Source organism: Stylophora pistillata, chromosome 6 (genome assembly GCF_964205215.1).
Source record: "Stylophora pistillata chromosome 6, jaStyPist1.2, whole genome shotgun sequence".
Lineage (NCBI taxonomy): Eukaryota > Metazoa > Cnidaria > Anthozoa > Scleractinia > Pocilloporidae > Stylophora > Stylophora pistillata.
In genome coordinates this window covers 9,073,972-9,101,969 of record NC_142524.1, presented here as the reverse complement: position 1 = coordinate 9,101,969, position 27,998 = coordinate 9,073,972, and the positions used below count along the sequence as shown (strand labels likewise).

Sequence of the window (27,998 nt, the reverse complement as noted above, 5' to 3'; positions counted from 1 at the left end):
TGTCTTTAGAAGCTACCCTGGCATTCTGCCATGGATAGCATGGAGTCTCTGCCTTCCTCAGTTGGTTCTCATTTAAGCGCAGAAAGCTTGCTAGATACTGATGTAAAACCCTCGCCAGAGCACGATTGCATGGTGCAAGGTGAAGCGTCAGCCGAAATCGGCAACGAAATGACCAATAGTTCCATTCAATGGCCAATTAACCTTGAGATGAAACAGGAACATAACAAGGATGACGACTAGTAAGTGAGGCAATGCACTACTTCCAGTTTAACTAGAGTTGAGATGAGAGCGGTTTGTGCCCAGATGGCAAAATTTTAATCTTCACTCTAGAATGGAGAGGTGATTATGATTGTTTTTTATTTCTTTTCGAAAGTGTTCCAAGGGGAACAGGCTTGTATCAGTGGTTTGATAATCAGGCCTTATCAGAAGAAGCAAGTTCTATCAATGTAGACCATATAGAACCTCCTTCGGCTTCCATCCAAGAAATACTGGAGGCAAGTCGCTTGAGCAAAAATAAAGACCTTTTGCAACTTCTTGGTAAGTGTAAGATTCTTTGACAAATCATGTTGTAATTGAAATTTTTTAAAACACATTCATGAAGAGCAATTCTGTATTAAAACAATCATCATAACGGCCAAAATAAACGTTAATCACAATGGTCAAAATAATTGTGATCTTCATACTGCATAGCTGTCCATTTTGAAAACGCTTCATAAAACGAATTGGAAATCTTTTCTTAACTTTCACTTGCCCTCAAAATTGACATTTTGTTTTTTTTGCAAAATTATGCGGTAGGTCACTTAAACTCCTGAAGTGCGCATTGGAGATCGATAAACTTCCTTGTATCTTTGTATTCAGGTGAGATTGGATCGGATGATTCATCAACTTTTGCGGGGAGTTACTGGCAAGAAGTAGGAGGCAGTGATTATAATTCTCAGAATGCTGACTACTCAGTGAGCGGCACAAATGAATGCACTCAGTTTCAGGATGCTCAGAATTTTCGGACATTCCTGGAACCAATGCCTCTAGTCGTGCCCTCCTTACCTGGTGCAATGAGCAGCTACAATGTTGTACAATCTGGGGATAACATAATTTGGACAGGGCAAAACGATACAGACACAGGAAGAGGGGTGACTTTGGAATGTATTCAAGCAGGAGAAGCTTTTCCTTTTGTATCAAATTCATCGACAAGTCAAGAATTCAGAGATATAAGTGACGACATCGTAAGTTTTCCTTTACACGTCCTGTAAATACTATTTGAAGCATGTTGAAAGGTCTTCAGGATGTTTTTTCTTTAAAATGATGAGGGGATGTAGAAAGGGTCTCTCCATTTTGAATGAAATGTTCCCAACTTGTCGGTAATTTGAGAAAGGAATTTATAGCCAATTGATAGACACGTACTTGTCCAATGGGACCAGTCATTGTTCATATTCAAATAAAACTTATCAACAAATATTTACACCATTTTCAAAGGGGTTAAACTTCTCACTTAAACTTGCATGTAAACCTTACCATGTTATTTTCATGTCAGAGAAAACAAGAGGAGAAGAAAAGGAAAAGAAGAGAGCGGAACAAGCAGTGCAGTCGAGAATTCCGCAGGAAACAAAAAGTCAGGGAGCAGCTCCTGACGAGGGGAAAGGCCGAGAAAGAACAGATTTTGGTGGAGCGATATAAGAGGATAGAGAAGACAACTAAAATCCTCAACAGAATAGCCACGAGTAGTGGAGCATGTGAAAAGGGACAAGGTATTATCAACATGGTGGCTGGCTTGATCAATAAAGAAAATTTGTTTTGTAGTGTGGTTAAAGGTAACAGGGTTGCTAACAGACCGGTTAGCCACACCCAAACACAAGCCTTCTAAAATCTTACTGTTGCTTGTCTAATCAATTTTAAAGAAAATTGTCATAAAGACATTAAATGATTCACCTCATGACCTGCAATGACAAGTAAATTACAATTCAGCAAATTCATTCATGAATTGAGCAACTCCTGACAAAACAGTCAGTGAAGCCTTTTTGTACTCAGGTAATTTTGTGTATTAGCTGGTTAAAGGAAGAGGTACTGGCCAATTTATATTTTTGTCATGGGGTTGTATATTTCATCGGATGCTCTGCAAGTGCCCAAACTACATTCACTTTGGAAATTCAAGTGGACAAAAACATTAGGATTTTGCTAAGGTCATGTTAGGGGAATGACATGTGGATCATTGATTTTGTGTTAGCATCAAGCTGGAATTGATCAAATTCAAGGTCTGTTTCAATGGGAATTTACAGCAGAATTAATGATGGTATAAATAGTAGGAAGGAATAGCTGGCCTATTTCAAGGTTACAATAATTTTCTTATTTGGAAATAATTCACTTTAAAATTGAGTTTTTGATATATTTTTTGGCATATTTGTTGTTAAAAGCAATACGTCAAAAGTATTGCACATAACTAAAGAAAAACAAAATTTATCAGTTTGTATTTCACTAGTTGCAAAGCCTTAGGACACTGGCAATCATTTAAAAGAAATAGTATCAAGAGCCTTTTTGGCCTGGAAAAGTTTTGAACTACAGCATAATTTGGTCATGCTTTCCCCACAAAGATTGATAAATTTTTGTCTTCAATGATAAACTGTTGGTTGTCAATGACAGGCATTTTGTTATTATTTTCTGATCACTGATATTCTAAGGTCATGATTGCTTAAACTGTGTGAGAAAAATACTTTTGAAAAGATTATTTGTTTTTAAGTTTTCTACTTCTTTGTTTCGACCTTTTTGTTGTAAATACTAGAATGCAGATACTGAATATTGTAGACTGAGACTTTATTCAATTCATTGTTATAGTATAGTACTCTTTTGAATCAGACGATATTCAGAACTGGTAAATAAATTTGTTGGCATCCAGTATTTTTGTTCAATATATTCTTACAATTGATACTCAGTTTTATAACTTTTTCCAGACATTAACACAATTTTCTGACAAAGTCCAACCCTCAGGTCATCTCTAGGAACAACACAATTCCCAGCTAGTCTTCGTTTCGGGTCTAGTTCCAAAAGATTTGCATTACTACTCTTTAAGCTTTCAAGAGTCCAAACAGCTGTGTGGTTTGATTTACCATGCTTTATGCAAAAGTAAACATGTTGCAGTGTACAGTTGGGTGGTAAGACAAATGACTGTGATGGACTTGCATAAAATAATGTAGGAACGTCAACATCTTGTTCAAACAATGTCCAGTCGATGCTGTTGTCACTCAGTTCACACATGACACCTTTGAGGGAAAAACATATACCCACTGTAAGTGCCATTTTAAAACAAATGGACATATATTTAAATGCTACAAAGTTCATCACTCACCAAAGTTCATAAATTTTTCCCTTTACCACCAGCAGGAGTTCTTTGGTGCCAAGTGACAATCATTTTTCTCTGGCTTGGAAAGTTTTGATTAGGTACTAACTGTTTGCCAATTTTTTGTTAAAAAAAAAGAACATTATCAACCAAAGGAAATAGACCTTCAAAAACATTTTGAGGTTGTAAGAGTCAGTAGATTAGGTAGTGAAAAGTATATTCAAAGTATTTCTTTATAGTGTTACACATTCTTGGCAAATGTGTAAAATGAATAAAGGGTTAAATGAGTCTTAAACTTATCAAGCCTAGTCTACTGTGTAAAATACAAGAAAATAAGTTTTCTGCTGAGGATTGCATTGTAGTAATCTTGTTTTCTCATTTAAATGAATAAAGATAAATTCAGAATCAAAACCAACCCGTAAGCAAGGCCCAATGAGCTCGGTGGCCATTCTCCAAACAGGGTTTATTGTTCTTATCAGCATCATATGGGACAAGCACTGCTGTTCCCTTGAGTAATTTAGAGACAGTAGAATGGTGATCCTCCAATCCATTACTCATGACTGAGCATTCCACACCATAAAATTCCTCAGCAAGACAAGCAAGATTTTCTGCAGAGTACAATTCCCCTTGATTGGAAAAACCCCTGGATTTTGCCAATATCAGTAAGTTGTCCAATTCTTCTTCATACAGTTTCTGTGCAGATGATGCAACATCGTTATCATCCTCTTCTCTCTTTATCAGTTCCACTGCCATGCTAACAGCTGATAATCCACACCTGGAGGGAACAACAGTTTTTTTGAAATTTTAATCATCATCAGCAGTTGACAATCTGCATTAAGCAAACACTAATGTCGGTTACATTTTACATTAACACCAATCAACTTTGTTGACCTGTGAGGAAAAAGAAACTTGGTAAAGTTGCAACATATTTCAGAGGGTTTAGGGAGTTAATATTCTTGGGTTGTGATTTGGTAACTTTGTCAATAGCTGTTTTTGGTTCTGGTTGGAAAAATTACAGGGAGTACACGGCTAGCATACATATTTTTTATTGACCAAACCAAAGCAGGATGGCAGGATATTGGCCGAGTTCTTATTTTGTGTTTTTATGGATTGAAATGACGTCAAGGTCCATAAAAATGTGAAAAAGGGAAGGACCAAGGCTAATCCAGCACGAGGGCTGTTTAAAGTTTTCTTTGTTCTTTGCTTTTTTGTGACTCCATTGTCGTCACTGAGAAAAAAATTACAACATAGCAAGTCTGCCCCATGCAATCTTTTTCTTGCACAGGATCAAGGCAGGCAATTCTGAGAAAGCAAGATGGGCCCATCTTCCTTGCTTCAGTAGCCAATCAGAACATAGCATTCGCTTCATATTACCCAGGCATACTGCCACCTGCATCCTCAAGTCTCTAGTATATTATGTCTCCATCCCTGCAATTGTTTGGTTGTGTCTACTGTTCTACTCTTTCTCCCATATCACCAAAGCCATTTCACTTAAAAAGCACTTGGTGAGAAAGACAATCTGATGTAAATCTAGGGGGATGGTTCAGAAGTCCATACCCCAAGCCACTGGACACGTAGGTATTAATTTTCACAACTTGTCTAAAACCAAAACTCTTCCAGTGACAGGATCACATATTATCACTTAACTCAATGCATTTTAAAAGTTCTTCATCTTGAAATGTTTCTTAGTTTATTCAGGCTGGATGAAATATTGAAAACTAACCATTAAAAAAGTGCTTACATCCTGTCTAATTTGATATTTAGTGGTTTTAATTTTCTGTCATCTTAGTGTGTGTATGTGGAGTAGTTATCACTGGGGTAATAGAGTTGTTTCACTCTCAAGATCAGAATACCACACTTTCTGAGCTGTTTTGGGACCCTGAACATTTAAATCGACGTTGCTTTTACTGATCCCACAGAAAAATAACCTGGCCTACCGTGGCAGTTTTCCCTGAAGTCTGGTTGGTACCTCTCGGTTACAAAGCAGCCATTTCCTTACGGCGTTTGTATCGTCTAATGACGAGTTTCCTTGTTTATCTGTTATGTCTAAGATAATTTCACGGCATTGTCTCCTAACATCAAAAGCGTGCGCACTCATTTCACTATCAGTTCTGCGTCGTAAACACAGTTAGAATAAACACAAGTCTGAAATGTTCTACAGAGTTTGTCAGTTCTTCCGCCATTTTGTCTTTAATCTCGCTCCAGGTTCCCTCTGCATTAAACCAAATGAGAAAGAAGAAAGGAGGGGTGGTTATGTTATGATGAGCCAAAAACGATGAAGTGAAACTTAAACGAGCTAATATACAGGGTATTTAATTCACGATAACCCAGTCGTTCTTATTTCATCAACCTTCCTGTCTCTTCCCTGGCGACCCTAGTCTACAGTAACGCATTCTTTAAGCCGAGCAAGAAGTGTGTACAGAGTGGGAGTCCTTCCACACCCCTTGAGGTGACTTTTCACTGTCCTACTTTGCTAAAAGGAAATAAGGATGACTGCTAAGCAGGCTGACCTGGGGTAGGAGTATAGTCTGCCAGCAGGCCCTCATGATTTGTGCTGTAAGAGGTGCATTTCTCAGCCTAAGGGAAGACTTGAGACAGGTTGGGGAAGGTTTGCCATGGGTCAAAACCTTGGCAGACATTTCACTGGGAGAAGACACTCTTGTGTTGTAGTACTTATAATAAAAGCCTACTCACAGACTGAGATGGGACTGGAGGACAATCTCTAAGCACAAAGAAAACAGCAATATAATATTAATAGTTTATTAAGGTTTTATTCACAAGAAATAAGCAAATGACTGCAAACTTTTAATAGTTATTTCCAACATTGTTTTCTGACATAAAAAGGCAAGGATTATTACAGAGCAAATAATTTTAGTGATTTTTATGTCTCACAGTACACAGCATTTTATTGATAAGCCAGATTACAAAAAACAAAAAGGTTGATGACTGAAGTTCTCTTCCATGACGTGCACCACATCCAGAATGGTTGCACCACTAGCATAAACACACTCACGACTGTAAACTTAAGTTCACTTACAATGTAGGTCACTAAAAGCTAGAACTCAAAACTGGAAGGAATAAGACAATCAAAAATGAAATATTTGAAATGCTTCCATAAATGCTTACAGAAATCTATGTGTGTCTCTCTCTATGTTTGATTCTATAAACACCACAACATACTCTGCCTGAAATCACACACAACACTCATTCCAAAGCTTCCATACTACCTTCCTATGGGCTAAGCAAACAGAGAAAACAAAGGGTAAAACCTAATGGGGTGAAAGCTAACCAAGAATATCTGATAAGCGTTCACCTTTCCAAATCTGCTGGGAAAAGGAAATCTACACTTGAGTAGTACAAGCCTGACTTTCTGTTCACATCTCACCTCTGTCAAATCTTAACTCAAAAATTCACTGCAACAGCCAAACCAACCCAGTCTTTCTGATTCTGGAAACAGGTATCTTCCATTCCTGAAGACAGGTTTTACACACTGTACAGCTTGCTTTGTGATTCAGAGAATTTTGTGTCTCTAAATTCCAAATTCATCAGTTTAGCGGTGGTGTAATTGTTCATTTCTCTTGAATTTTAGGATTTATTGTAAATCCAAAGTAGTATTTTAACAAGAACATGAGTCTAACTTTATTTTAGTCACTTACCGTGAGGCAATTTTCAAAAGAAAATTCATTCTAAGATCTTACAAGAACAAACGAGCCAAGAAGTGAAGTTGTAAGAGAGACATCACAGTATGCATTAACAGAAAAAATAAAAGATTAGAGCAAGCAGATGGGACAAAGACATATATGGCTCAAAATTATGTTGATAGAGTTAACTGTCATCAATTCTAACCGCAGAGAGATGGTATGCAAGGGAAACTAGCAGTCTTCTTGGCACTGCTAATATTTAACTAGTCACATTCTCCTAGATCTGACTTCCAACTATTATATCTCTCCCTCATCTTCCTCCATGTTTTCTTCCCCTACTGCTTGTCTCTCTTCCTGAACATTCCTCTCCTCTTTAACCCCATTTTCAGGATCTTTACTCTCACTTTTCTTTCTTTGTCTCCCAGATACTTCTTCTGGACTCTCCCCCTTCATTTCCACATCCCCACCACCATCTGCGCTTTCAACTCTTCCCCCCTTACTCTCAATCTCACCCTCATTAGATACAGACAACCTTGCATTCTTCATTTGCTCTTCTTCGAGTTCTTGTTCCTCTTCTATTTCTGCTCTTCTTTTAGCCATTGCTCCTGAAAACAAGAATTAAACAGTTAGTGTTTGACGATGACACTAAAGTCATCAAAAGGCAAAAACAAATTGTGTTATTCCAGTTCCCCTGCATGTAACCTTCAAAACATTAATTTTCATCCTTGATTATACATTGAAAGGGAGACAGGGGTTGGTGGAGTTCAGTTCTACAAACCAATTAGGGTATGATAATGGAGCAGTGTCTTCCGGACGCAAAGAACTAGGCGTGCTTTAACCGTTTACAAGCTGATGTCAGTATGCATATTCTCCACACTGTTCTCTACACATTTCTTAATGTGCTGACAAGGACCCCTCAACATGGAGCCCAGTTGGTTAGCATTAAGCCGTGGTGTTTCCCACTAATTACAAGGAAGTAATCTTTAAAAGGGACTGAAAGGCCATTGAGGGAAATAAAAATGGGAGAATAACAAAAAAAATTACTTTTCACAGTTCTTGTAGATTCCTCCAAGAGTTTCTGCGTCTTGTCATTGTGTTTGGCTGGAAGGTAGAAGATGGGAGGATTGGCTTTGGTCATGATGAAGTGACTCAATTTTTCACCATGTTTATCCCATTCTTCTTGCTGCAAAAAAAAAAAAAAAAAGAAAAAATTTTTTTTTAGCTGCCAAGTCAGACAGACTAAGTATTGGATGCCAGCCAATTACTGGGTAAGATGCAGAGGTGTTTTCATCTTGCTGACTACCCACAATGTGCTCAACTTCATTTCTGTCAACTCTCGCAATCACAAAAAAAAAGAAAAAATTAGATTTCCATTTTCGAAATAACACTCCATCTCTTTCCACCATAATAGTTTCTTTCTTGAAAAAAAAGAACTAATCAAGCCAAATAAAAAAGCCAAATAAAAAAACCAAATGGTATATTTGTAGTGAGATCCAGTCTTGAGGAAAATTCACAAGTTTGGATAGGATTTTTTTTTCCTTACCAATTCAGCCATATCAACTTTTCTCTGTAACAATCGAAGTTCTGCTTGCTTTGCTCTTCTTTCTGTGAATAATTCTTTTCTTTGAGAAGACAGTTCTTCTTTCTCTTTCTGTTCAGCTTCTTCAAGCTTCTTGTTGATTTCCTCTCTCCTTATTTCCTTTTAAAAATAAAACAGCAGAAATCCTTGCCAGATAAGTTGTTACATTCCGTCATCCACAGACCAATAAAAAAGCTTTGTACAAGACTGACCATTTTGATTAAAGATATTTCTCTTGCATTGGTGAAACTGTGTGAAATTACCTTCTCTGTTTTCTGAGCGCTGTCATCTTTGAACCTTTGTAGAGTTCCCAACAACATGCCGAACATTCTCTTATTTCTGAAAATGAACAATTCATTTCAGACATCTCAGATCAACAAAAGTAAACCATGTTCACCTTGTTGGAAGTCCCACACCTTACAGAAATGATAACTTTTGCTCACAAAATACAGTAAAGAAAAAGTATTGATAGAGTTAAACAATCATCTGAGAATTGGCGATTTTCAACCAACCTTGACTTGGTTTTGTCATCTGTTTTTGTGATGGCGTCTCTCTTGAGGCGAGATGGTGTGGGTGTGGCTACAACTGATGACTGGATAGCAGGCTACCAGAAGCAAAACAATTGTTTTCACAAGATGACTTACAAAAGAAAAATAAATAAATAAAAAAAAAATAAGTAAACAGCATGAACATTTTGTTCAATTGAAAGCTGTTTTCATTTTTTTTTAAGCATTAACTATCTTAATTCCTTCATTGCATTCCGTCTCCTATTGGATTTTTTCCCTATTCCCTATCTTAGAAAATTGATGTTTTGTAGTTCCCTACATGTAGCACCTATATTGTTTTGCAAATTGTAAAAAAAAAAAAAAAATTAATCTAGTACCATCAAAAGATATTATAACATAACCAATGTAAAGCGCGCACTCTGATTGGTCAATTTAGCATCCCCCATTTGCCCATGGGTGTATGCAGCTGACATGAGCAAATGCAAAGACTATTTTTCTGCATGAGCTTATTTTTTCTGGTCACGTAAGATTTGTTAAATGAAAGGGAACTCTTTAGCTACAATGTATCAATGTTATGTTATAAAACAAATGGTGAATGCCACAGCATACACTATTGAGTTATGGATGCACTTGGGAGGTTTGCTAAGTACTCAAGAAGCTAGAGTTACTCTTGGCTATCGCCTCCCGCAACTCTTACGCTTCTTTCGTGCTTAGCAACCTCCCGCTTGCATCTATAACTCAATAGTGTATGCTGTGGTGTTTGCCATTTGTTAAATATCATAACGACCAGTGAGATTCAATCTTCCAGGCTTAAAGAAGAAAAGTATGATCTAAATTTACCTTATCTGTGTCATCCTCATCTTCTTCGCCTTCACTATCCAGACGCGAGGAAGGGCGGGTCAGCTCTTGTGAAGTCCTTGTTCTCACCACTCGGCTCCAGAGTCTAAAAACACAAAATGTATCCAGAAATTCAATCAAGTTCATATATAACTCACACAACTGGGAACTGTTATCTAAAATGTCCCAGGCATTTCATGAAGTTCAAAAGGACCTTTCAGCAAATCTTAAGACATCTCTGAGCCTTTTTTCCCCAAATAATGGTTTCATTTCAACTCAAAACTGCGAAATGACTGCTAATAATAATAATAATAATAATAATAACACCTTTATTTATACACGATAATGTTTAAAGCTGAACAGCTTGTGGGGTAGTGTGTAAATCTAAATAAACTCTTAAATTAAATAAATTCAATAAATTCACTGCTATACAAATTTTTTTAGTTGCACTTCCAAAATTGCACAATTTTTTGTCTGTAAACAGGATAGAACAAGGTGAGAGTTGCTTGCTAAAGATTTCAAAATAACTGACAGTTTTGGCTGACTAGGGACTCTTATTAACAGCCCTTAACAAATCATCTTGATCAGACTGACCTTCCCTGTGCACCAGTAGAATCACGTCGTTTAGTTGCTGGTCCTTGTCCAACTCCCATGTTCCTCTCTGTGAAGTCTCTCTTCAGTGACACTCGCCGTCCTGCCGCTGGCCTGTATCAAAGCATCACATTCTTATTTGAAATTGTTCTTCATTTTGACACTTACTCTACAAATACTATGTGCAGGATTCTTTTCTCCTTGAACTATACTTATCAACCAGTTGTCTGCAGCTTGGTTGATGGAAAATTGTATGGCTAAATCAGGAATTAGACTCCATTTTGACTCCTCATAGGAAAGATTCAGTTTTTCATGCATATCTCCATATTCATCACCAAACATGCAAATACCAAGAATAAATATCAGATAGATGCTTTCACTTGATGAAAAACCATATTGTCATGACCAGGTTATATGGATATGTGTAGCAGCTAGAAGGGAGGGTTGTGAAACAATTCTAGGCCTTAAACAAGATATCTTTCATGTAGCCTGAAGGTGGGCAGGTGTATGGGGTTTTCCTGTAATTCACTTCAACAAATTTTAGCTCAAGTAAATCTCATCAACAACTAAATGGAAACTTGAGGTAAACAGCTGGTCCTTGAAATTTCATCTAGTTCTAAAGGCTGATAAACTTCTGTTTGCATCTCCCGCGGAACGGGTGAGTGGTTTTACGAAAAGGGTTTCCGATCTTGCAAAACCAGCTGTTTATTGTCGACAGCCGACAACTGCAGGTGATTTCACATTCCTTCTGACTTCCTGTATATTTCCAGGAAACATTCTAAGCTTTAGTAACATTAGAAAAGCAACCGTGGACTGGGTTTAACCTAACCCTACTTAAAAATAGTAGTTCTACGAATGAACGAACTGTGAAAACAAAAGGAAAGAGCAGAAAGAAGTAATTCGATGCATTTAAGTTGAAGGAAACTCTTCGCACAACAATGTTCGCAGCCCTTAACTTTTATTAAAAAACCACCTGCATTACCTGAACTCCGAAGGATCTCTACCAGTAAGTTTCTTGATGTTTTCATCTACAGATTTCAGCCCTTCCCGAGCTAACTCCAGGTCACGGTGTAGCTCCGCCACAGTCGCCATCTTGCTTTTTCTCAGACGCGTGTCTTTTTGAGACCGTGATATAACTTGGTCAGCGGCATACTAATTCCAGTCTCCATGTTAAAAGTTTTTTTTATAGCTTTTTCTATCCTCAAGGAACGCCTTGCAGAAAATGGGTTATTGTGACCACTGCGTTCAAACATTGTTATGAATGTAGGTATTAATAGTTATTGTTCTTCGAGTTAGAGCTAATTTTTCTCGCAGCTATCGTAGGAATCAAATTTGCAAACTTAAACTATATTAATTTTTTGTGCCCCCGCATACAGTTGAAAGATAACTTCATGCAAGCCAGATCTAGGGTAGTGTGAACTTGGAAGAGTTGCAGAGAAAATGGGAAATTTCGTTTTATCGCTCAAACGATACGATTTTTTTGGGGGTGATAGTGCCTATGGATATGCGAATCAGAAGGCGCAAGACCTCTTGAGGAAAGGAACTCGATAAAACAATTAAAAAAAAAAAAAAAACTTTCATCTTCAAATACTCATGCAGTGGGAGAGAATTATTGCCAGCTGGGGTAAATGATCAATCATGCAGCACTTTTTTTTCTTCTCTTATTTATTTTTCATTTATCCTTGATCTAACAGGGAGATTGCTGATATGTAGATTGAGGATGTAACACATAATTACCATGGATGTTGTCTCCTTTACAGTTTTCATTTGTCATTGACACACCACACACTTTCTCCTTAGTTGCTGTAGGGGAGACTACCATGGGTGTTACTATTATAATATTTTTTCATCTTCATGGAAATATCTAGAAAATCAGAGTCATGAGTCAGGGCTTTTAAATGCTTAAATACAATATTCCATGGGGAATTAAGAGTACTAAACTGCATCCAAAATAAATACAACAAGAAAGATGAAAAAAGGCTGAAAGTTTCAAGAGAAACTGTGGTGCAGCCTGGGTGGGGGTAACAAGGTAATTTGGTTATATCAACTAAGTTGAAATTGTAAATTGGCCACCGTAATGAGTAAAAAAGCTGACGTTTTGAGCGTTAGCCCTTCGTCAGAGCAAATGGAGGAATTGTGGGTTGTGTGTGGGTTTATATGCATAAAACGGAGCTAAGTTATGAGCTTGGAAAAGAAATAGAGAAAGATGTTTTTTGTCTTGTAAAGAGCATGGGACAAAGAAAAAACTCCGAGTTCCCACAAGGAATCGAACTACAGACCTTTGGATTCTGCACTGTGAAGCTCTACTACTGAGCCAAAGAGACTCCATGGTGAGCAAGGCCCATTAGGAAGTTCATATATTACATGTGTCCTGCACACTTCCAGCAAAAAAAGTATAGGCTGGGAAACAGCTTGTGCGCTAACAAAGACATTACCCAAACCCAATCTGATTCTATTTCAGTGTTTGACAGCATTAAGACCATGGAGAAATCTGGTTGCTAAAGGAGTAGCTGAAAGTATCGGCCCTGAGAGATCCTTCTACTCATGGCTCAACTTTGTCTTCAACAGGTAAATGATGAGGGCTAAAAGAGCCAATAACTTTTCAGCTTTTAAAAATATGTTTTCGGTGTTATTTTTCATACACTTAGGAATACTGCAATAACCACTGTGGGAGTTTGTGTGTTTGTTCATTGTCAACAATGTCAGTAATATAAATATTGGTAGGAGACACAGTTGGTGTCAAAAGTGATAGATATTGAAATTAATGCTTACAATCAGGAAACCACCCAAGTGAGATTTGTGCCCAATAATATTTTAATCATTGAAGGAAGAAATGCATTAAAATCATCTCTATGTGCTATATTATTTCAATGTTTTAGTATATACTAAGGCATCTATTCACCTCAGTGTCAGTGGTAAGGGATGGAAATTCACCTTGTGGCTTTGTCGTTAGGTGAATATCCGCTACTACCCACCTCCTTTTTAGTGAATAGTTAATTATTTGGGTCATATTTTCGGTATGGTATATGATAAGATTACTTCTGTATGGTCAATGCATTTACTAACAGTTTATAATACTTAGATAAAATGACACATACAATGGTTAACATCAAATGGTTGGTGAGTGATCTTGTCCAGTCCACTGTCCAAGGTCACTTTCATCTATCAGACCTTTACCAATTATGCAAGAAATGATACTCTGTAATTTTGTAATCTTTCAGAGTTGATGAAGAGCGTATTAAAGAATTTGGAGCAGACAGGTACTATAATCAATAAAATCCAGCTACTGACTCCATTTTGTGGGTCTGAACTTGGAACAAATCCTCCTTGCAAAGTTGACTCCAGGATTATTATCCTTTAGTTAGTAAGAAAATCTATAATTTAGAGGAGCTCAAGAGTAACAGAAATTCATTTTGTTTGAGTTGTTGTAAACTTTGTATTAGATGAAAAAATGTTTATTCTGCTGAAAATACTTGACATATTTGGTTCAAATTCCCCAACCCACCCAGGCAAGGTTCAAATTACCCACCCCCTATTAATGGACAATTGCCAAATGCCTTTCTTTCTTTATCTATTTGAGTGAATGTTTTCCCTTCACATGACATTTTATTTTTAAAGATTGTAATGACTGGTTTTTTCTTAAAGGAAAATCTTAATGTAATTCTTATCTTAATTTGACTGCCTCCCGGTTAGCTCAATTGGTTAGAGCGCCGGATTGTGTTGCACGGGAGGTTGAGGGTTCGAGCCCTGGCCGAACCAATACTCATGGTCTTAAATAACTGAGGAGAATTTGCTATCTTTCTATAATATCAAGAAATGGATAGATATTCTAGTCTTCCCGGATAAGGATGAATAAACCGTAGGCCCCGTCTCCTGCAGGGTTAGGGGTAGGAGATGTTAATTTCCCATGCAGGAGATTACTGTGTGGTGGATGTCCTCCCCTGGGGTGGGATGGGTGGGTGTTATGCAGTGAGCTTCTCTGCGACCATCTCAGCTTTGCTGTGTTGTCAATCAATAGAGTACCTCGCCAAGGGACGCTGCCCATGTGCCAAGCAGCATTGTCATCGTAGGTGCAGCCCCACAGTTAAACTGTGGATATACCCGTGTTCAGGCTATAGGCATATATATATATTAATTTAAGAATATTCTCTCTTGCACTGTGTTAGTAGACTTCTTTATGGTATTTACCAACAGTACAAGACTAACTTGAAAAAAACCCACTAAAAGAAGGCACCCATTTACAGTACTTACAAACAGTACAAAACCCCACCAAAAGAGGGCAGCTATTTTTATGGTATTACACAGTAACAACATGTTGCAAGTTATTAACACTTACATTATCAACTTACGAAGCTAGTACTCCTTTGTTCAACAAAGCAGGGTTCCAACTCAATGAACCATAGATTACAATTCTGGGACACGTGTAATCTTTCTTTCAATGTCTTGTAGTAGATTGTTCACCTTTCGTGCTGGTATAACATTTATAAAGTTAAAAGGTGAATGTGTGGAAGATAAGGCATAGTGAAGTTTAAATACGAGTTTAATCAGTGGTGTTATCAATTTCAAAACCATCTGGAGAAAAAAAGTATTTGCCTGCATGTAAATTTTTTCCATGAAAGTTCTTTCATTTTCTTCAAATATCTCTTGTTTGTGTATCTCTTTGACAACACCAAGAACCACTATCTGACCCTTGATCCTTCGCATCACTGGGCCACCTGAGCAACCAGGCCTGAGTGAGCAATGTAATGTCACTAGTGGCTCTTTATAGAATTCTTTCTTGTACCCAGACACCTTGCCATCTACAAATAGCGCTGTTTCCCCCATATGGGTAGGTGGGTAGCCAAAACAGAAAACTGACTGGCCTATTAATAAGTCTAAACAACTCAACTTAAATGGAAAAATTCCGGTGTCCTTAAAATTAAGCTTAGGACAGTGAAGTAAAGCTAAATCATTTTTAAAATCAACATAAACATCTTTAGAGGGCAGTTGGTGAATGGCTTCATTAGAAATGAATACTCCGTACTTCTCCTTATCATTGAGATATTTTCGGAGCACATGTTCATTGGTAATAATTAAACCATCGCCGATGAGAAATCCAGTTCCATATGAAATCGTTGTTAGTTTTTTGGCCTCTTCATATTCCGTCAGAATGCCACCCCTTTCATCGTCAACGTTCTTTCTCTTTTCGGCATCGCCTTGTCCCGGTTTTGGGTATCTGTCAATCAGCTTTTTTTCATCAAACTCATCAATAGCAGACTTAATGTCAAAAATACTGAAGGTAGCCTCTCGGCTATTTCGTACATTAGGAAAGATATCAGTATCTTCTTTTAGAGTACCTGCAAAACAGTCTCTTACTCGACGTTCAGCCTCACTGCGAAAATATTCACGTTCTTTCGCGTCTTCGTATTCTTTCGTTAATTCAATCCACTTTTGGTCGATTGCATCCTTTAATTCTTTAGATCCATCCCCTTCATCGTCTGGATATTTGAGGAGTCGTCCTTCGTTATCAATCGCTTTAACGGCATTTAAAATGTCAGTGATAGTGTACCTCTCTCCTACCTTGTGTTTCAGAAGCCCCATATCACCGGCAAAGTTCCCAGCGAAGCAATCTCTCACTCTTCGCTGCGCTACAATCCAAGAATATTCGCGCTGTCCATTAGGGTCAACTTTGGCTTCCTCCATCTCTCTGGAGACATCAGCTCTTCGTTTGTTGATCGTCGCATTCACTTGTTTTATTCCGGGGCCCTCCTCATTTCGGTACTTTTCAACGTACTTAACCTCGTCAAAATTAAGAAGCGCTTGATGAATTATATGGATGTCATATCTTTTCATCATCGAAATGTTATGTTTATTACGAACATCATAAAGCTTGAGAGGATCGAAAAGAATCCACGAGTCAAACCCGCGCGGAAAGGGACCCCCATAACAACCCCGCAATCGTATGAGAGCAGTCTTTCGATCGTATTCCTGAAGTTCTGCAAATCTGCAGATCTGGACCTTGACACAGGCATTCAAAGCTTTTCTGCCGTCGTCGCCCAGTACATCTTCGCTGTCCATGGTTTAATTTTCCGGATCTTACGTAAATTTTACTGAATCGGAATCTCTGGTATATACAAAGGCTCATAGTTTCACTTTCACTGCAAGAGCTAGGCCTGAGTTCGACAGCCGGACATGTGACTATGTGCACGTCACGTGATGTTAAGCCGCCTCGTCCCAGGCTATCCCGAAGCTGCGTTAAAAAGAAGGCATGCACAAATGAATCGATGTTACCCAGTTGCGTGCCAACTTCAGGCGGAAACTGTTAAGGAAAACGTGAGTTGTCACGCAAATAATAAAATTACGAAGAGAAATGGGAAAGGTCAATGGATATCGGTAAAACGGTATTCAGCTGGTTATTTGCCTATTCGTTGTGAACTTTACCAAAAAAGCTATAGACTTTTCTAAAGGCCCGTTTTCGACACGCTTTAAACATTTCTTACGTTTTCAGCAATGTTGGACGACCTGTTCAAACGCACCGAACATTTGGTTCAACAATTCGTGTTGAAGACATATTGAAGCAAAAGTTGAAACCATTCAAACGGCCCTTAACAATGTGACCTTGAAATTCCGACCTTAATCGAACAAAACGGGCATACGTTGAATGGTTACCTTCTCTACTAGAAAATTACCTCTGCTTTATTTTATTATGATTATTGAGAGCCAGTTCCTTTGTAAATTATCCAGAATCTGGACGTCAAATAATAATGACATCATTAGAAAGGAATTTTTTTTTGCTAGACACGGAAGTCAGTTCATTTTACATTTATCTCAGACGTCATGGATTTTCTGTAACTCCAAACACTAGTAGGCCCACGTTTTCAAGATTTGTACATTTGATGTTTGCATTAAACAGATAAGAAATTTTCTATTTAAGATTTGTAATGCCTGTAAAGGTAGATGTTTTCATAAATCCTTTCCTTTCCAGTCAACTAAAAAGTGCCATTTCATTTAAAAACTCAAAGTTTTGATTTTAATTATTAATTTGCCACAAACATTACGAGCAAGTAATGTCAAATCTGTCATTAACTGAAGAAAAGAAATAAGCAATGTAGTGAGGAAGTTTAATTGGACCAACAGAAGCCAGAAGCTTAATGTGTATTTTAACTTACAGTAATGTGAGTTTAGCTGATAACTTTCTCATGGAAATACTTAAAATGAACAAGAGTGTACAATTTTTGCTCTTTAAGGGTAGCAGCTGAATGGATACTACGTTGTGGAGGAACTGTCAAATTTAAGAATTTTGAAAAGTGGATCCAGAATTATAATGCCATACCAGATGGACCCAAAGGGAAGTTTTCCCTGGAAGCAATTAGTGCCAAAGGAATAAGTGTAACCACTGGTGGTCTTCAGCACCTTGGTATTACTTGTACATCAATCCAGCCCCTTTAATTTTTTAACACTTTTTTTTAACCCTTTGACCCATGAGAGTGATTAGCATCTAATTTCTCTCTAAAATATCAACCTCAAATCACATTAAGGTCAGTTCTTGATTGTTAAAAAAAATTGTTTTGTAAGTACCCTAGGAAATGAACATAGGAACAGCATTGAGAATATGCATACTGATGTAAGGGTGTAAAAGCTAGAGGCCATTGTTGTCACAGTTTTTCCTAGTTTTGGTAACATGAAGCTACCAGGAGTAATAAGCTGCTCTCTCTGATAAGGGTTTTCAGTCTTTTGCAGGCTACTCGTAGCAGTTTGTCTAGCTTCCTCAACAGTTTGCTGGTACCCATTTGTACTTCTAAAAGGGCTGGAAAACTGTGAGAATGAAGTGTTTTTCTCAATAATACAACAAAATGATCTTACCAGGTCTGAAGTGCAGACCTCAGGCTCCACCATGTTTCCCAATATTTTCCTTTGTTAAAATTACAATAAAGATATTGACATGAAATAACTATTAGTGTCAGGCTTCTTTTTTTCACCCTCTTTTCATTGCCTCTTCTTTTATGGCCCCTTCCCCAATTCTTCCTTAATTTTCTAGTCTGTGATATCAATTTCCTTTCTTGAGAGCATGCATTTCAATCATCATCACAATGTGCATCTCATTACCTTCTTTCAGATGGACTGCAGCACCTAAGACATCTGAATGTAAACAGCTGTGTGTATGTAACCAACATACAAAAACTTCTTCCTGTGAAAGGAAGTTTGGAGGAGCTGGACATCGGAAACTGTGTTGCATTATCAGATATATCACCACTCTTTGAATTTAAGTAAGTGAAGAAGGATTAGCATCCACAAATCTCCTAAGGGAACTTAAACTTATCTTGCCCTAATGGCTAACCAAAAAAAATCTTTCTTCCTGCTTTCTTTGTAGAGGACCTTCTCCATAAACCGTAGGTTGTAGAAAATCAGATAATCTCTTTCAGAAAAAAGAGTGGGAGACACAGTGGTGTTATAGTTAGTGTGTTGGATTCTGGATTTAGAGGTCTGGGTTTCAGACCTGACTGGTTCATTGTGTTGTGTTCTTCTGAAAGACACTTAATTTTCACAGTGCCTCTCTTCACCTTGGGGTAAAAATGGGTTGTCGCAAATTGACATGAAAGGTAAATGAAATGCTGGAGGGTAACCTTCTAAAGGACTGGTATCCCAACCAGGGGGAGTATTAATAATCCTAGTCACTTCATGCTATGGAGTGGGGTAAGCTCTGTTGGTTGAGCCACCTGGCTTAAGTACAGACTTAACCAACTTTTAGTTAAAAGTAAAAGTGCTCTGTATACCTTCCTCCTAAATCATCCTGTCAAGCTTATTAAACTTTTTTTTTTTTTACATCTTCCTTCTGTCCAGAAAATTGAGAAAACTTGTCCTCATTAACATACCAAGGATTAAACAGAGAGAAGAAACCATTGCAACTTTACGGAAGAGACTGCCTGACTGTGTCATTGAACAGTAACCAGTAACGTGTGAATAAAACTAGTTCTCATAAACTAACATCAAGCAATTACTTACAATTCTTAAAATGGTGAACAAATTCCTGGGCAAGTAGAATGATATCAAGAAGGAAGGACACACAAGGAACCTTCATTTTCCTTTTACAAGTGAAGGACATCAGGGAACTTTGAAGATTCCTGAATATCTTTTGAAAATTGCTCATTGTAACCCTTTAACTCCAAGAAGTGATTAACAAACAACTTCACCCTTTTATCCAGCAAACAGGAAATGAGGAAACATTTCAGGTAGAAGTTGTTTTCCCAATATCACACCAAATTGTAATTATAACTAATTTACAAGGAAATGTGTACCAGCAAAGAATTAACAATCAGATCTAGGGAATGGCCATTTTGTAGTATTGTAGTATCTCTTTAGTGCCATGTAAGATATGCAAAACTGTTAATTTGGTAATGATCAGTGCTCTTTTGGTTAGGTTTGTGAAATGCATTAGATTGTGTTGAGATATCTTGGGATACTCTACGATAAAATTAAAAAATTTTTAATCTATAACGCTTAAAAACTTTTTTGCAATACCAACATTACTTACAATACTAAACTTCTTCACATTTCAATACAATGCAAATGCTAAGCATTACTTACAGTGCTATTTCTTGACTTATTTTAAAATAATTATGTCAGAATTAGTAAACAACAATTGTAATTATGTACTGGTGATATTGGAAGCAACAAACTTTATTTCCCAGGGTACCAGTAACTAACTTCAGCTGCTAAATACCTGTCAATATACTCTTGGTATAAACACTTAAAATTTCAACCATCTATTGAAAAAGGCCAAAGTTTCACAAGGCTTGGCTCTGATCAAAATTAGACTTATTAAGTATTGCTTGGTTTTCATTGTTATATGCCATTTTTAGAGAGTGTAAAAACTGAATCACCTTTTCTGCAGGTATAACATTAACAAAATTGAATGGTGAATGTGTTCCTGTCAAGGCTTCATTAAGTTTTAATATAATCTTAGCAACTTCAGCACCACCTGAAACAGTATCTCGATCCCTAGAAAGCTTTTCTTGTTCCTTTTGAGTCAAGATGTCTTTAATGTGCTTCTCTTTAACCATCCCAAGAACCTGTAATTGATTCTTAACTCTACACATAACTGGGCCACCTGAGCACCCAGAGCTAAGCGAGCAATGTAGCATCACTAAAGGACCACCAGACATTCTTTCCTGGTGTCCTGAGACACTGCCATTCACAAAAAGAGCTGTGTTTCCATGGTGATGAATAGGATAGCCAAAGCAAAAGACTGGCTGACCTGTTTTCAATGACTCTGGGAACAATTCCAATGGATGTATTTTACTATTCTCTACTAAGTTAAGCTTGGAACAATGCAGGAGAGCTAAATCATTCAGGTTATCATCATCTACATCATCAATGACTACATTACCAATGACTTCATTACAAATTTGGATTTCACAATTACCACTATTTTCACTATTTTCAAGAAAAGTTTCAACCACGTGTTTATTGGTAATAATATGATAATCATCGTTAGTAACTCGGCGATGATAAATCCAGTTCCATGTTCAATTTCAGGTTTGGTGGCTGCTTCAAATTCATTCCTAATGTCGGCTCTTTGTTTATCAACCTCGTTTTTCTTTTCTAGATCTCTATGTCCGTTTTGTTTTGGGTACTTGTCAATGAGCTTCTTGTTATCAAATTTAGCAATAGCATTATGGATATCTGAGATATCGTAAGGAAAATTGTCTGCACCTTCCCTCGGGGGTAAAATGACAGTGTCTATTGGAAGGGTACCTGCAAAACAGTTCCTCAACATACGTTCAGCCACTCCACGGGGATATTTTTGTTGTGGATGTTTGTGGTACTCACTGCGCATACTTTCAGTGTTTTTATCGATCAAATCTTTCAATTCTTTCGAGCCAGGACCTTCGTCTTGTGCATATTTGGTGAGCTGCTTTTTGCGATCAATGTCCATGTAGGCTTCATAAATGTCAGACATAGTGTAATAAACCTTTAGTCCAACCCTGTGACTAAGTATGTCTGTATCTCCTGCAAATTTCCCAGCAAAGCAATCTCTTACTCTTCGCTGAGCGACAATCCAGGAATATTTCCGTCGATTGTTGGGGTCTTCGAATTCTTTCAACTCCCTTGAGACTGCGGCTCTTCTTTCTTTGATTTTCGCCTTTATTTGCTCCGCATCTGGTCCATCTTCTGGGTCTCTTTCTACGTAAAACTTTTCATCGAAGTCAGAAAGAGCCCCAGCAATATCAGCAATGCTGTACGTTCTCTTCAGTTTGGAAATATTGAGTTGGTGATCATTCCTTTGATCATAGAGCACGAGCGGATCATACAAGCGCCACGTATCAAGTCCTTGTGGAAGCGGGCTACCATAACAATTCTGCACTCGTTTAAGAGCATCTTCCCGACTGTATTGAGGTAATTCAAGTGGATTTGGATTTCTTAACACTTTAACCCTAACACAAGCATTCAAAGCTGTCCGTCCATCTTCACCAAGAACATCATCGCTATACATTTTAAATAATCAATAATTTCTTACATACGCAATTTTGCCGCAAAGTGTGAGGTAAGGCCTTTGACCGCAGTGCATTATTTTTACTCATTTCCAACATGGCCGTCTTACCGTTTAGTTGCGGGGTTTTGAAGAGGCAAATGCAAGTCCAATTTTACCATAATACCAGACTATGAGGATTAGAAAAACTGGGAATTGGAAGATAAACCCCTCCTCACTAACTTGACGCTACTTATTTTTTGATATGCAATTTATTTTTTTGTATTTTTTTAAAATAAGAGTGAGAGGACCATTTTCCGAGGGTGCAAATCCCTGTAAATCGCACCCCATTCTCTACTTTTTTTTACAATTCCTCGCTTCCATTTGACCAAAAAGTACACATGATTATTCCGTATAGATAGGACTAATCAATGAGTGCATCGCCCCTCAGTGCACCTCTAGTTATTTCTCCGAAAGCTGCGTTTTAAGTTGACGATTTTTTGTTTTGCGAAGTTTGGTGTTTTGATTGAGTTTTGGATCCACATTTGTTTCTGAATACGTGTGCGCGAAACCTCAAGGATTCACGTGACCAGACTCTAGCGGTCAAATTCGCCGCTTGCGGTCACACATTTGAACTTCGAGCAAGACAGGTTCAAGTAGGTCAACTCCCTCGGTGCTTTCCTTCTTCCTGTTTGAAAGTTCTCAGGTATGTCCTGTAATTATATGTGAGATGAAGTCTTGTCTTTTCTACCAATCCGTTTGGGAGGTTAAAAAACCAAACTTTAAGCTTTATTTTGTGTTTGAAATGAAGGACCCCCGTTCTTTGTGGAATTCAAGGTGGGTTCACGAAAACTCAGACCCCGAAAACTCAGACCTCAGACCTCAGACCCCGAAAACTCAGACCCCGAAAACTCAGACCCCAAAAACTCAAACCCCGAAAACTCAGACCCCTCGAAATTTATTTAAATTTCACTTACCAAAGAGATAAACTCGGCTCGTGATCAATTCTTAACAATTCGTATTTTTTTTTATGTCACATAACTGTAAATTTACACTTAGAACTGTAAATTTACACTTAGAGCTGTAAATTTACACTGTCTTAAAGCTGTAAATTTACACTGTCTTAAAACTGTAAATTTCCACTTATAACTGTAAATTTCTACTTATTTCTACTTAAAACTCTAAATTTCTCTTTAAAAGCCATGAATTGAAACCTTATACATAACTGACGATTGGGTACTAAGGGGAGAAGGAAGCAATCGCTTGAGCTATGCTGGGGCGGATCCAGGATTTAGTCAAGGGGAGTTCGCAGAATTGTCCCACTCCTGAGGGGTCTGAGATTTTCAAAATTAGGTCTTTGGAAACATGATTTCCAGCGTTCTGAGGGATAATTTAGGGGGTTCGACCGATCCACCCGAACCACCACTGGATCCGCCCCAGCCTATGACAGTCTGGATGTATTTCCTTTCCGTCTTTAAGCAAAAAGTTTAGCTGCAGAAAGTGTTCTTCCACCCTATCTTCCCGCTTTACGTAGTGGCCAATGGAGCAGAAATCTGCTGATACCAGAGAAGAAACGCGAGAATTTCAGTGTGGCCAAATCCTAGATTAAAGTACTATTTAATTTAATTAGATTAAATTAGATTAAATAGTACTTTAATCTAGGATTTGGCTACACTGAAATTCTCGCGTTTCTTTGCATCGTTCAAGGCATTAGGCTTAGCCTTCGTCATCCATCTCAAAAGACTTGTCTGTGGAATTTGTTTCGAGAAGAAGGGGAACGAGCAGTAATCCCCACGACGTGATTTTAGCAGTAGCGGCAAAGAGTCGCAGTGGTAGCTTGTTAGGCTACCGTCAGATGCATCAAAGAATTACTCTAGACTATGGTGTGATAGTGGATAGGGAAGCGATTCGTCGAATCCTTGTTGTACTTGATCCTAACGGAGTTCGTAAACGAGCTTGTCATAAGTTACGAAGACGACAATACCTATCGAAAGGTCCAAATTATATTTGGCACATTGATGGCTGCGATATGCTAAGCCATTTGGGTTTTGCATACAAGGAGCGATAGTTGGCTACAGCCGCCGTATCCTCTGGCTTGAGGTTGGTTCCTCAAACAATGATCCTCGTATAATCGCTTCCTTTTGTCATGATTGTGTCAAACAGCTGGGAGGGGCCCCTCACATATGTCGTGCCGATGCGGGTACTGAGAATTTTATTGTTGCTGCGATGCAGAAGTTCCTAAGGCGTCATGTTCGAGACGAATCTGGAAGGAGGAAGAATTTCTTATACAAGTGTTCCGTTGCAAACCAAAGAAGCGAAGGATACGCATTCCATCCAGTGAGGACTTGTCGAGTCATAAACATTAAAGTGCTGAGACTGCGAGGTACGGACTGAAATCATTCTTAAAAAACGTGATATGTAATTAACGAGGCTACGATGACATATGACGTGATGTAATTTGGTCTGATATATATGTGTATGCAAAAGAGCTATTTCTGCCACTACCTTATATTACTATTGCTTGGGATATCAATCTTTCACGTTTTTTAGAGAATGGTATATTTATACCTTGAGGAAAGTTGTATACTATTCTCCAAATCACGTAAACCCAGATTGCTGTTATCTTTAGCAAGCGAGCCAATCCAGTCGTAGACAGGCAAAATTTTGTCACTGCTGGAAAAGTAGCGCACAAGTTTTCCACTGGTTACATGATGAACCGCTATCCCTACCCGTGGGGCTCTTACAGCTACCGCTGGTTCAGCAGGTACCCTCGAGGACCTGGATGATCTAATAAGGTTTCCAATCGTGCAGTTTCTCTCTCGTGTTTCTCCCTTTCTTGATCTTGCTGAATCAAAATATCTTTCTTTTCCTCCTCTTTCCGCCAGTAAATCTCGATAGATATCTGCAATGATTCTTCTTGTTATTGCAAAAACTCAGGGGCGGATCCAAGATTTTTTTGAGGAGGCAGTGCAGCACTAAAGAATGGCGTAACTGACTGGTGACTGGACGTAAACAAATTGTAGTAGCTAGTCAGGGAACAGAAACCGAAAAATGGGAGTTTCGTTCAACCATCCCCACAGAAAATATTTGACACCTGATTCTTGTAGAGAAAGACCTCCTGATCAAAGCCAGGTAGTTCGTAAAGTTGAATTGTGGTATACGTTTTGAGTTAAGGGGATGTTTCCTGCCCAGCTGACGGATCAGCATGGAAACGAGGCTACACACTCGAACGCAGTTTACATCGTCATTTCTTCGTAAAAATCAACGATTTCAACCAGTTATCTAAACTTTGTTAAACATAGATCTGCTTTATTTGTAAGTGGTAAAGTATGTCACGTGATTAGTCACGTGATTTTAAACGTGACCAGTAACAAAGGTGCGACTATTAGAAACAAACAAGCGTTCACCGTTGTTTTGAAAAACAACCTCGCAAAAATGAAATATGAATCCCTTCTTTATTAAATTAACTTTCTTTTGCTCTTGCTATCGTCCTAGCAAAACCTTTGAGAATTAAAACGGTTCACTGCATATCATCTTTTATCAGTTTAAATCTAGCATGCAAACAAGGCATGCCCTTGGAGGCAAACAAACAAAAAATTATGACTCACATGAAAATCAAAAAGAAGAAAATGTTGCCGTTATTCGTTTCTAATTACGATATTGCAATATTCGGATATATGACTATAAAACTCATACGAACAACGAGAGTAATTGTTTTCACTCAGAACTAGAGTCCTCGGAATCAGAGTCAGAAACAAAGTCTAAGAGGACTCCATGTGAATTTCTTCACATGTCATTGCTGGCCATGCCTCTGAACAAGATAAGCCTGTGTTGTCACACGAGCAGTTGCTCTGACACTCACTCTGACATGTGCACGTGCAAGTCGTCAGTTCCAACAGGCTACTCGGCGCTGGTTCTTTTGTCATGTAAACCGGCTTTAGTGAGGAGTCTTCTCTCATCCATCCATTACTTTCGGGCTGCAGGAGATGCTGGATTGCAGTCAGAGCCATTCTGCAAACAAACGTCTGATAGTTCACTCTTTTCAAGTGTTGAAGTACGCTGTCAGATGTGGGTGGGAGAAGCTCGTTCATCTGCTTTCCGTTTTGGCAAAACAGGAAATATCTCAACTCATCCAGAGTGTGTGGTTTCATCCTTGACCTCGGGTAAAGATCACAGATAAAAGCTTCACATTGGGTTGCGATGTCATCACTCAGGCTTTGCTGGGAACCTAGAAGACCTATACTGTCTTGAGGATTGTAAGACAAAATGAGGATAATCAGGCCTGATTTTTTTCAGGTCTGATTTTCGCTATTGCATAAATAGCGCTATCTACTGCGAAGGATCGTGCATCATACGTATTTAATACCGCAGTTAAAAATATATGAACCTCATATATTCATTGTATCAGGCTCAGTTATATTTGTATGGAAAAAAAGAACAATTGCAAAGAGAAAGCAAGGTTTTAATTAGAAACGTGTTTGTTTTACAGTGTGCAGCAGTGGCACCTGTGGGCCACCGTACAAATAAAATATGACAATTACGCTTGTGGTCGTCTTTCCATTTGAAAAGCAAAATCTCTCTCCTTACTTGCAAGAGAGGATGGCAAGGAGTTTACACTTGTGGCGTGATCAAGGTCAAAATCAGCGTAAAGTGAAAGGCGAGCGTGATTTGTGATTCGCCTCAGCTGAAATATGCGTGACCCGTGACTTTTCTCTTTCATTTCGTGAAAAAAAAAATGGTGACGGAATTGCTAAACTACTGTGGGTTAGCGTCAGCCAAAGTCATTTCATGTCTTCGTTTCTATTCTGTTTATATTTGTTATAATTGAAACAGGATCCCTTTGACGATAGTACACTTTTTGCGGTTACTGCCTCCGTTTGGAGGTGAAGCTATTTATGTTGTCGAGATGAGTGAGTGAGTGTAACAATAGAATTCCACTCTTGACCCAATTTTGACCCCACTTCCAACTTATTGGGTTTTTCTTTTGGAGTATCTTAGTAATTCAACATTAGCACTCGATACACAATTGAGTTCTCTCCCACTGTAATTTCTGGCCTCAGCCACCAACACATTATGTTTTTAGTTCTTGTTGTGACACTGCGAAGGATAGTGGAAGACGATAAACATCTCGCAATCATTTCAGGATTGTGCGCTATTTAAAAAAAGGTGTGATCGACGCATCATAAAATAAAATCTCCTTTGAAGAGAGGGAATTTTACCGTTTAAATCAGCAAATTATGTAGATCCAAAGATATAATCTTTCCATTTCTTGCCATGACACTACAAAAGATTACAAACATCTCAAAATGTTTGTGAATGTTTGAAAGTCATATACTTGAACTGCGATTAAAGAAATGAACAGGAGAGCGATCTTCTCTTCACTATGAAATGGTGGAACGGAGAACGGTGAACGGTGAACGGTGGAATGGCGGAATATCTTAAGACGTGGAATGATGGAATATCCAAAACGCGGAATGCTTTGTTGTATGAAACAGAAGTCACAAAAAATGGAATTGCAATAAAACAATAAAATCATTTATAATTCACAGGCGAAGTTAAAGAAGCATAGGTAATCATTGTTGGGGCCCAGAGGATTAGGGAACCATAAGGCTCTCGAGCTAGCCCCCTTTAAAATATTATTATATTAATCTTTGATTCCTTTAAATTATTGGTTGAATGTCCATTAGATAATATATTCTTGAGTCATCTTTCTCTTGTGGAACAGGGTACTCTTAAATATTGGGAATGTGGAAGGTTTTCTGTTTTGCACGTGAGACAAATATTCTGCAACACTACCTACTAGCGTCTTTATACAACCTACAGCTCTTTTCACTGCGAGGAAAATTGTGTTATACCAGTAGCCACATGCTGTCTTTGACTGTCTCTTTCTAATATAATATGTAAGAGGCTGAAACTGTGCATTCTTTTTTTTTTTGTTTTTGCAATTTGAGCCTGAAAGTTCTTCATAGTTCTTAAACTTGTTTGATAAAGTATTGCAATAAATGAATGTAAAAAAATCTCCATAAGTATTGGAGTTAATTGTCCTTTTAGACCACAGTTTTACATT

At 38.1% G+C, this 27,998-nt stretch overlaps 6 protein-coding genes across 9 annotated transcripts; 2 read left to right on the top strand and 4 right to left on the bottom strand.

The window, feature by feature from the left end:
• Nucleotides 1-30: 30 nt before the first annotated feature.
• Nucleotides 31-2,889, top strand: LOC111327951 (uncharacterized). The gene is made up of 4 exons (XM_022932281.2): nucleotides 31-239; nucleotides 374-537; nucleotides 859-1,223; nucleotides 1,532-2,889. Exons 1-4 carry the CDS (start codon nucleotides 31-33, stop codon nucleotides 1,859-1,861), a joined length of 1,068 nt encoding a protein of 355 aa, XP_022788016.1. The 3' UTR covers nucleotides 1,862-2,889.
• LOC111327952 (actin maturation protease) lies at nucleotides 2,789-6,161 on the bottom strand. Of its 2 annotated transcripts, none has more exons than XM_022932282.2 (4): nucleotides 6,023-6,161; nucleotides 5,266-5,540; nucleotides 3,745-4,103; nucleotides 2,789-3,251 (listed from the first exon to the last, which is right to left on the bottom strand). In XM_022932282.2, exons 2-4 carry the CDS (start codon nucleotides 5,424-5,426, stop codon nucleotides 2,908-2,910), a joined length of 864 nt encoding a protein of 287 aa, XP_022788017.2. In that variant the 5' UTR covers nucleotides 5,427-5,540; nucleotides 6,023-6,161; the 3' UTR covers nucleotides 2,789-2,907. The 2 variants fall into 2 exon arrangements, with proteins under 2 accessions (XP_022788017.2, XP_088618514.1); XM_088762388.1 differs by lacking the exon at nucleotides 6,023-6,161 and adding an exon at nucleotides 5,839-5,988.
• Nucleotides 6,075-11,617, bottom strand: LOC111327950 (pinin). Its single transcript, XM_022932280.2, has 8 exons — nucleotides 11,465-11,617; nucleotides 10,486-10,596; nucleotides 9,895-9,997; nucleotides 9,061-9,152; nucleotides 8,812-8,887; nucleotides 8,513-8,668; nucleotides 8,014-8,152; nucleotides 6,075-7,574 (listed from the first exon to the last, which is right to left on the bottom strand). Exons 1-8 carry the CDS (start codon nucleotides 11,572-11,574, stop codon nucleotides 7,267-7,269), a joined length of 1,095 nt encoding a protein of 364 aa, XP_022788015.2. The 5' UTR covers nucleotides 11,575-11,617; the 3' UTR covers nucleotides 6,075-7,266.
• On the top strand, nucleotides 11,617-19,956 carry LOC111328006 (ATP synthase subunit s, mitochondrial). 3 transcript variants are annotated; one of them, XM_022932344.2, is made up of 8 exons: nucleotides 11,655-11,745; nucleotides 12,709-12,812; nucleotides 12,944-13,050; nucleotides 13,704-13,742; nucleotides 17,709-17,878; nucleotides 18,192-18,278; nucleotides 18,578-18,728; nucleotides 19,303-19,956. In XM_022932344.2, exons 2-8 carry the CDS (start codon nucleotides 12,810-12,812, stop codon nucleotides 19,406-19,408), a joined length of 663 nt encoding a protein of 220 aa, XP_022788079.1. In that variant the 5' UTR covers nucleotides 11,655-11,745; nucleotides 12,709-12,809; the 3' UTR covers nucleotides 19,409-19,956. The 3 variants fall into 3 exon arrangements, with proteins under 3 accessions (XP_022788078.1, XP_022788080.1, XP_022788079.1); XM_022932343.2 differs by lacking the exon at nucleotides 12,709-12,812 and having other exon boundaries at nucleotides 11,617-11,745; XM_022932345.2 differs by lacking the exons at nucleotides 12,709-12,812; nucleotides 18,192-18,278 and having other exon boundaries at nucleotides 11,618-11,745.
• Nucleotides 14,640-16,746, bottom strand: LOC148728120 (uncharacterized). Its single transcript, XM_088762384.1, has one exon. It carries the CDS (start codon nucleotides 16,537-16,539, stop codon nucleotides 14,887-14,889), a length of 1,653 nt encoding a protein of 550 aa, XP_088618510.1. The 5' UTR covers nucleotides 16,540-16,746; the 3' UTR covers nucleotides 14,640-14,886.
• LOC111328005 (uncharacterized) lies at nucleotides 19,930-22,174 on the bottom strand. Its single transcript, XM_088762387.1, has one exon. It carries the CDS (start codon nucleotides 21,953-21,955, stop codon nucleotides 20,840-20,842), a length of 1,116 nt encoding a protein of 371 aa, XP_088618513.1. The 5' UTR covers nucleotides 21,956-22,174; the 3' UTR covers nucleotides 19,930-20,839.
• Between the last annotated feature and the right edge of the window lie 5,824 nt (nucleotides 22,175-27,998).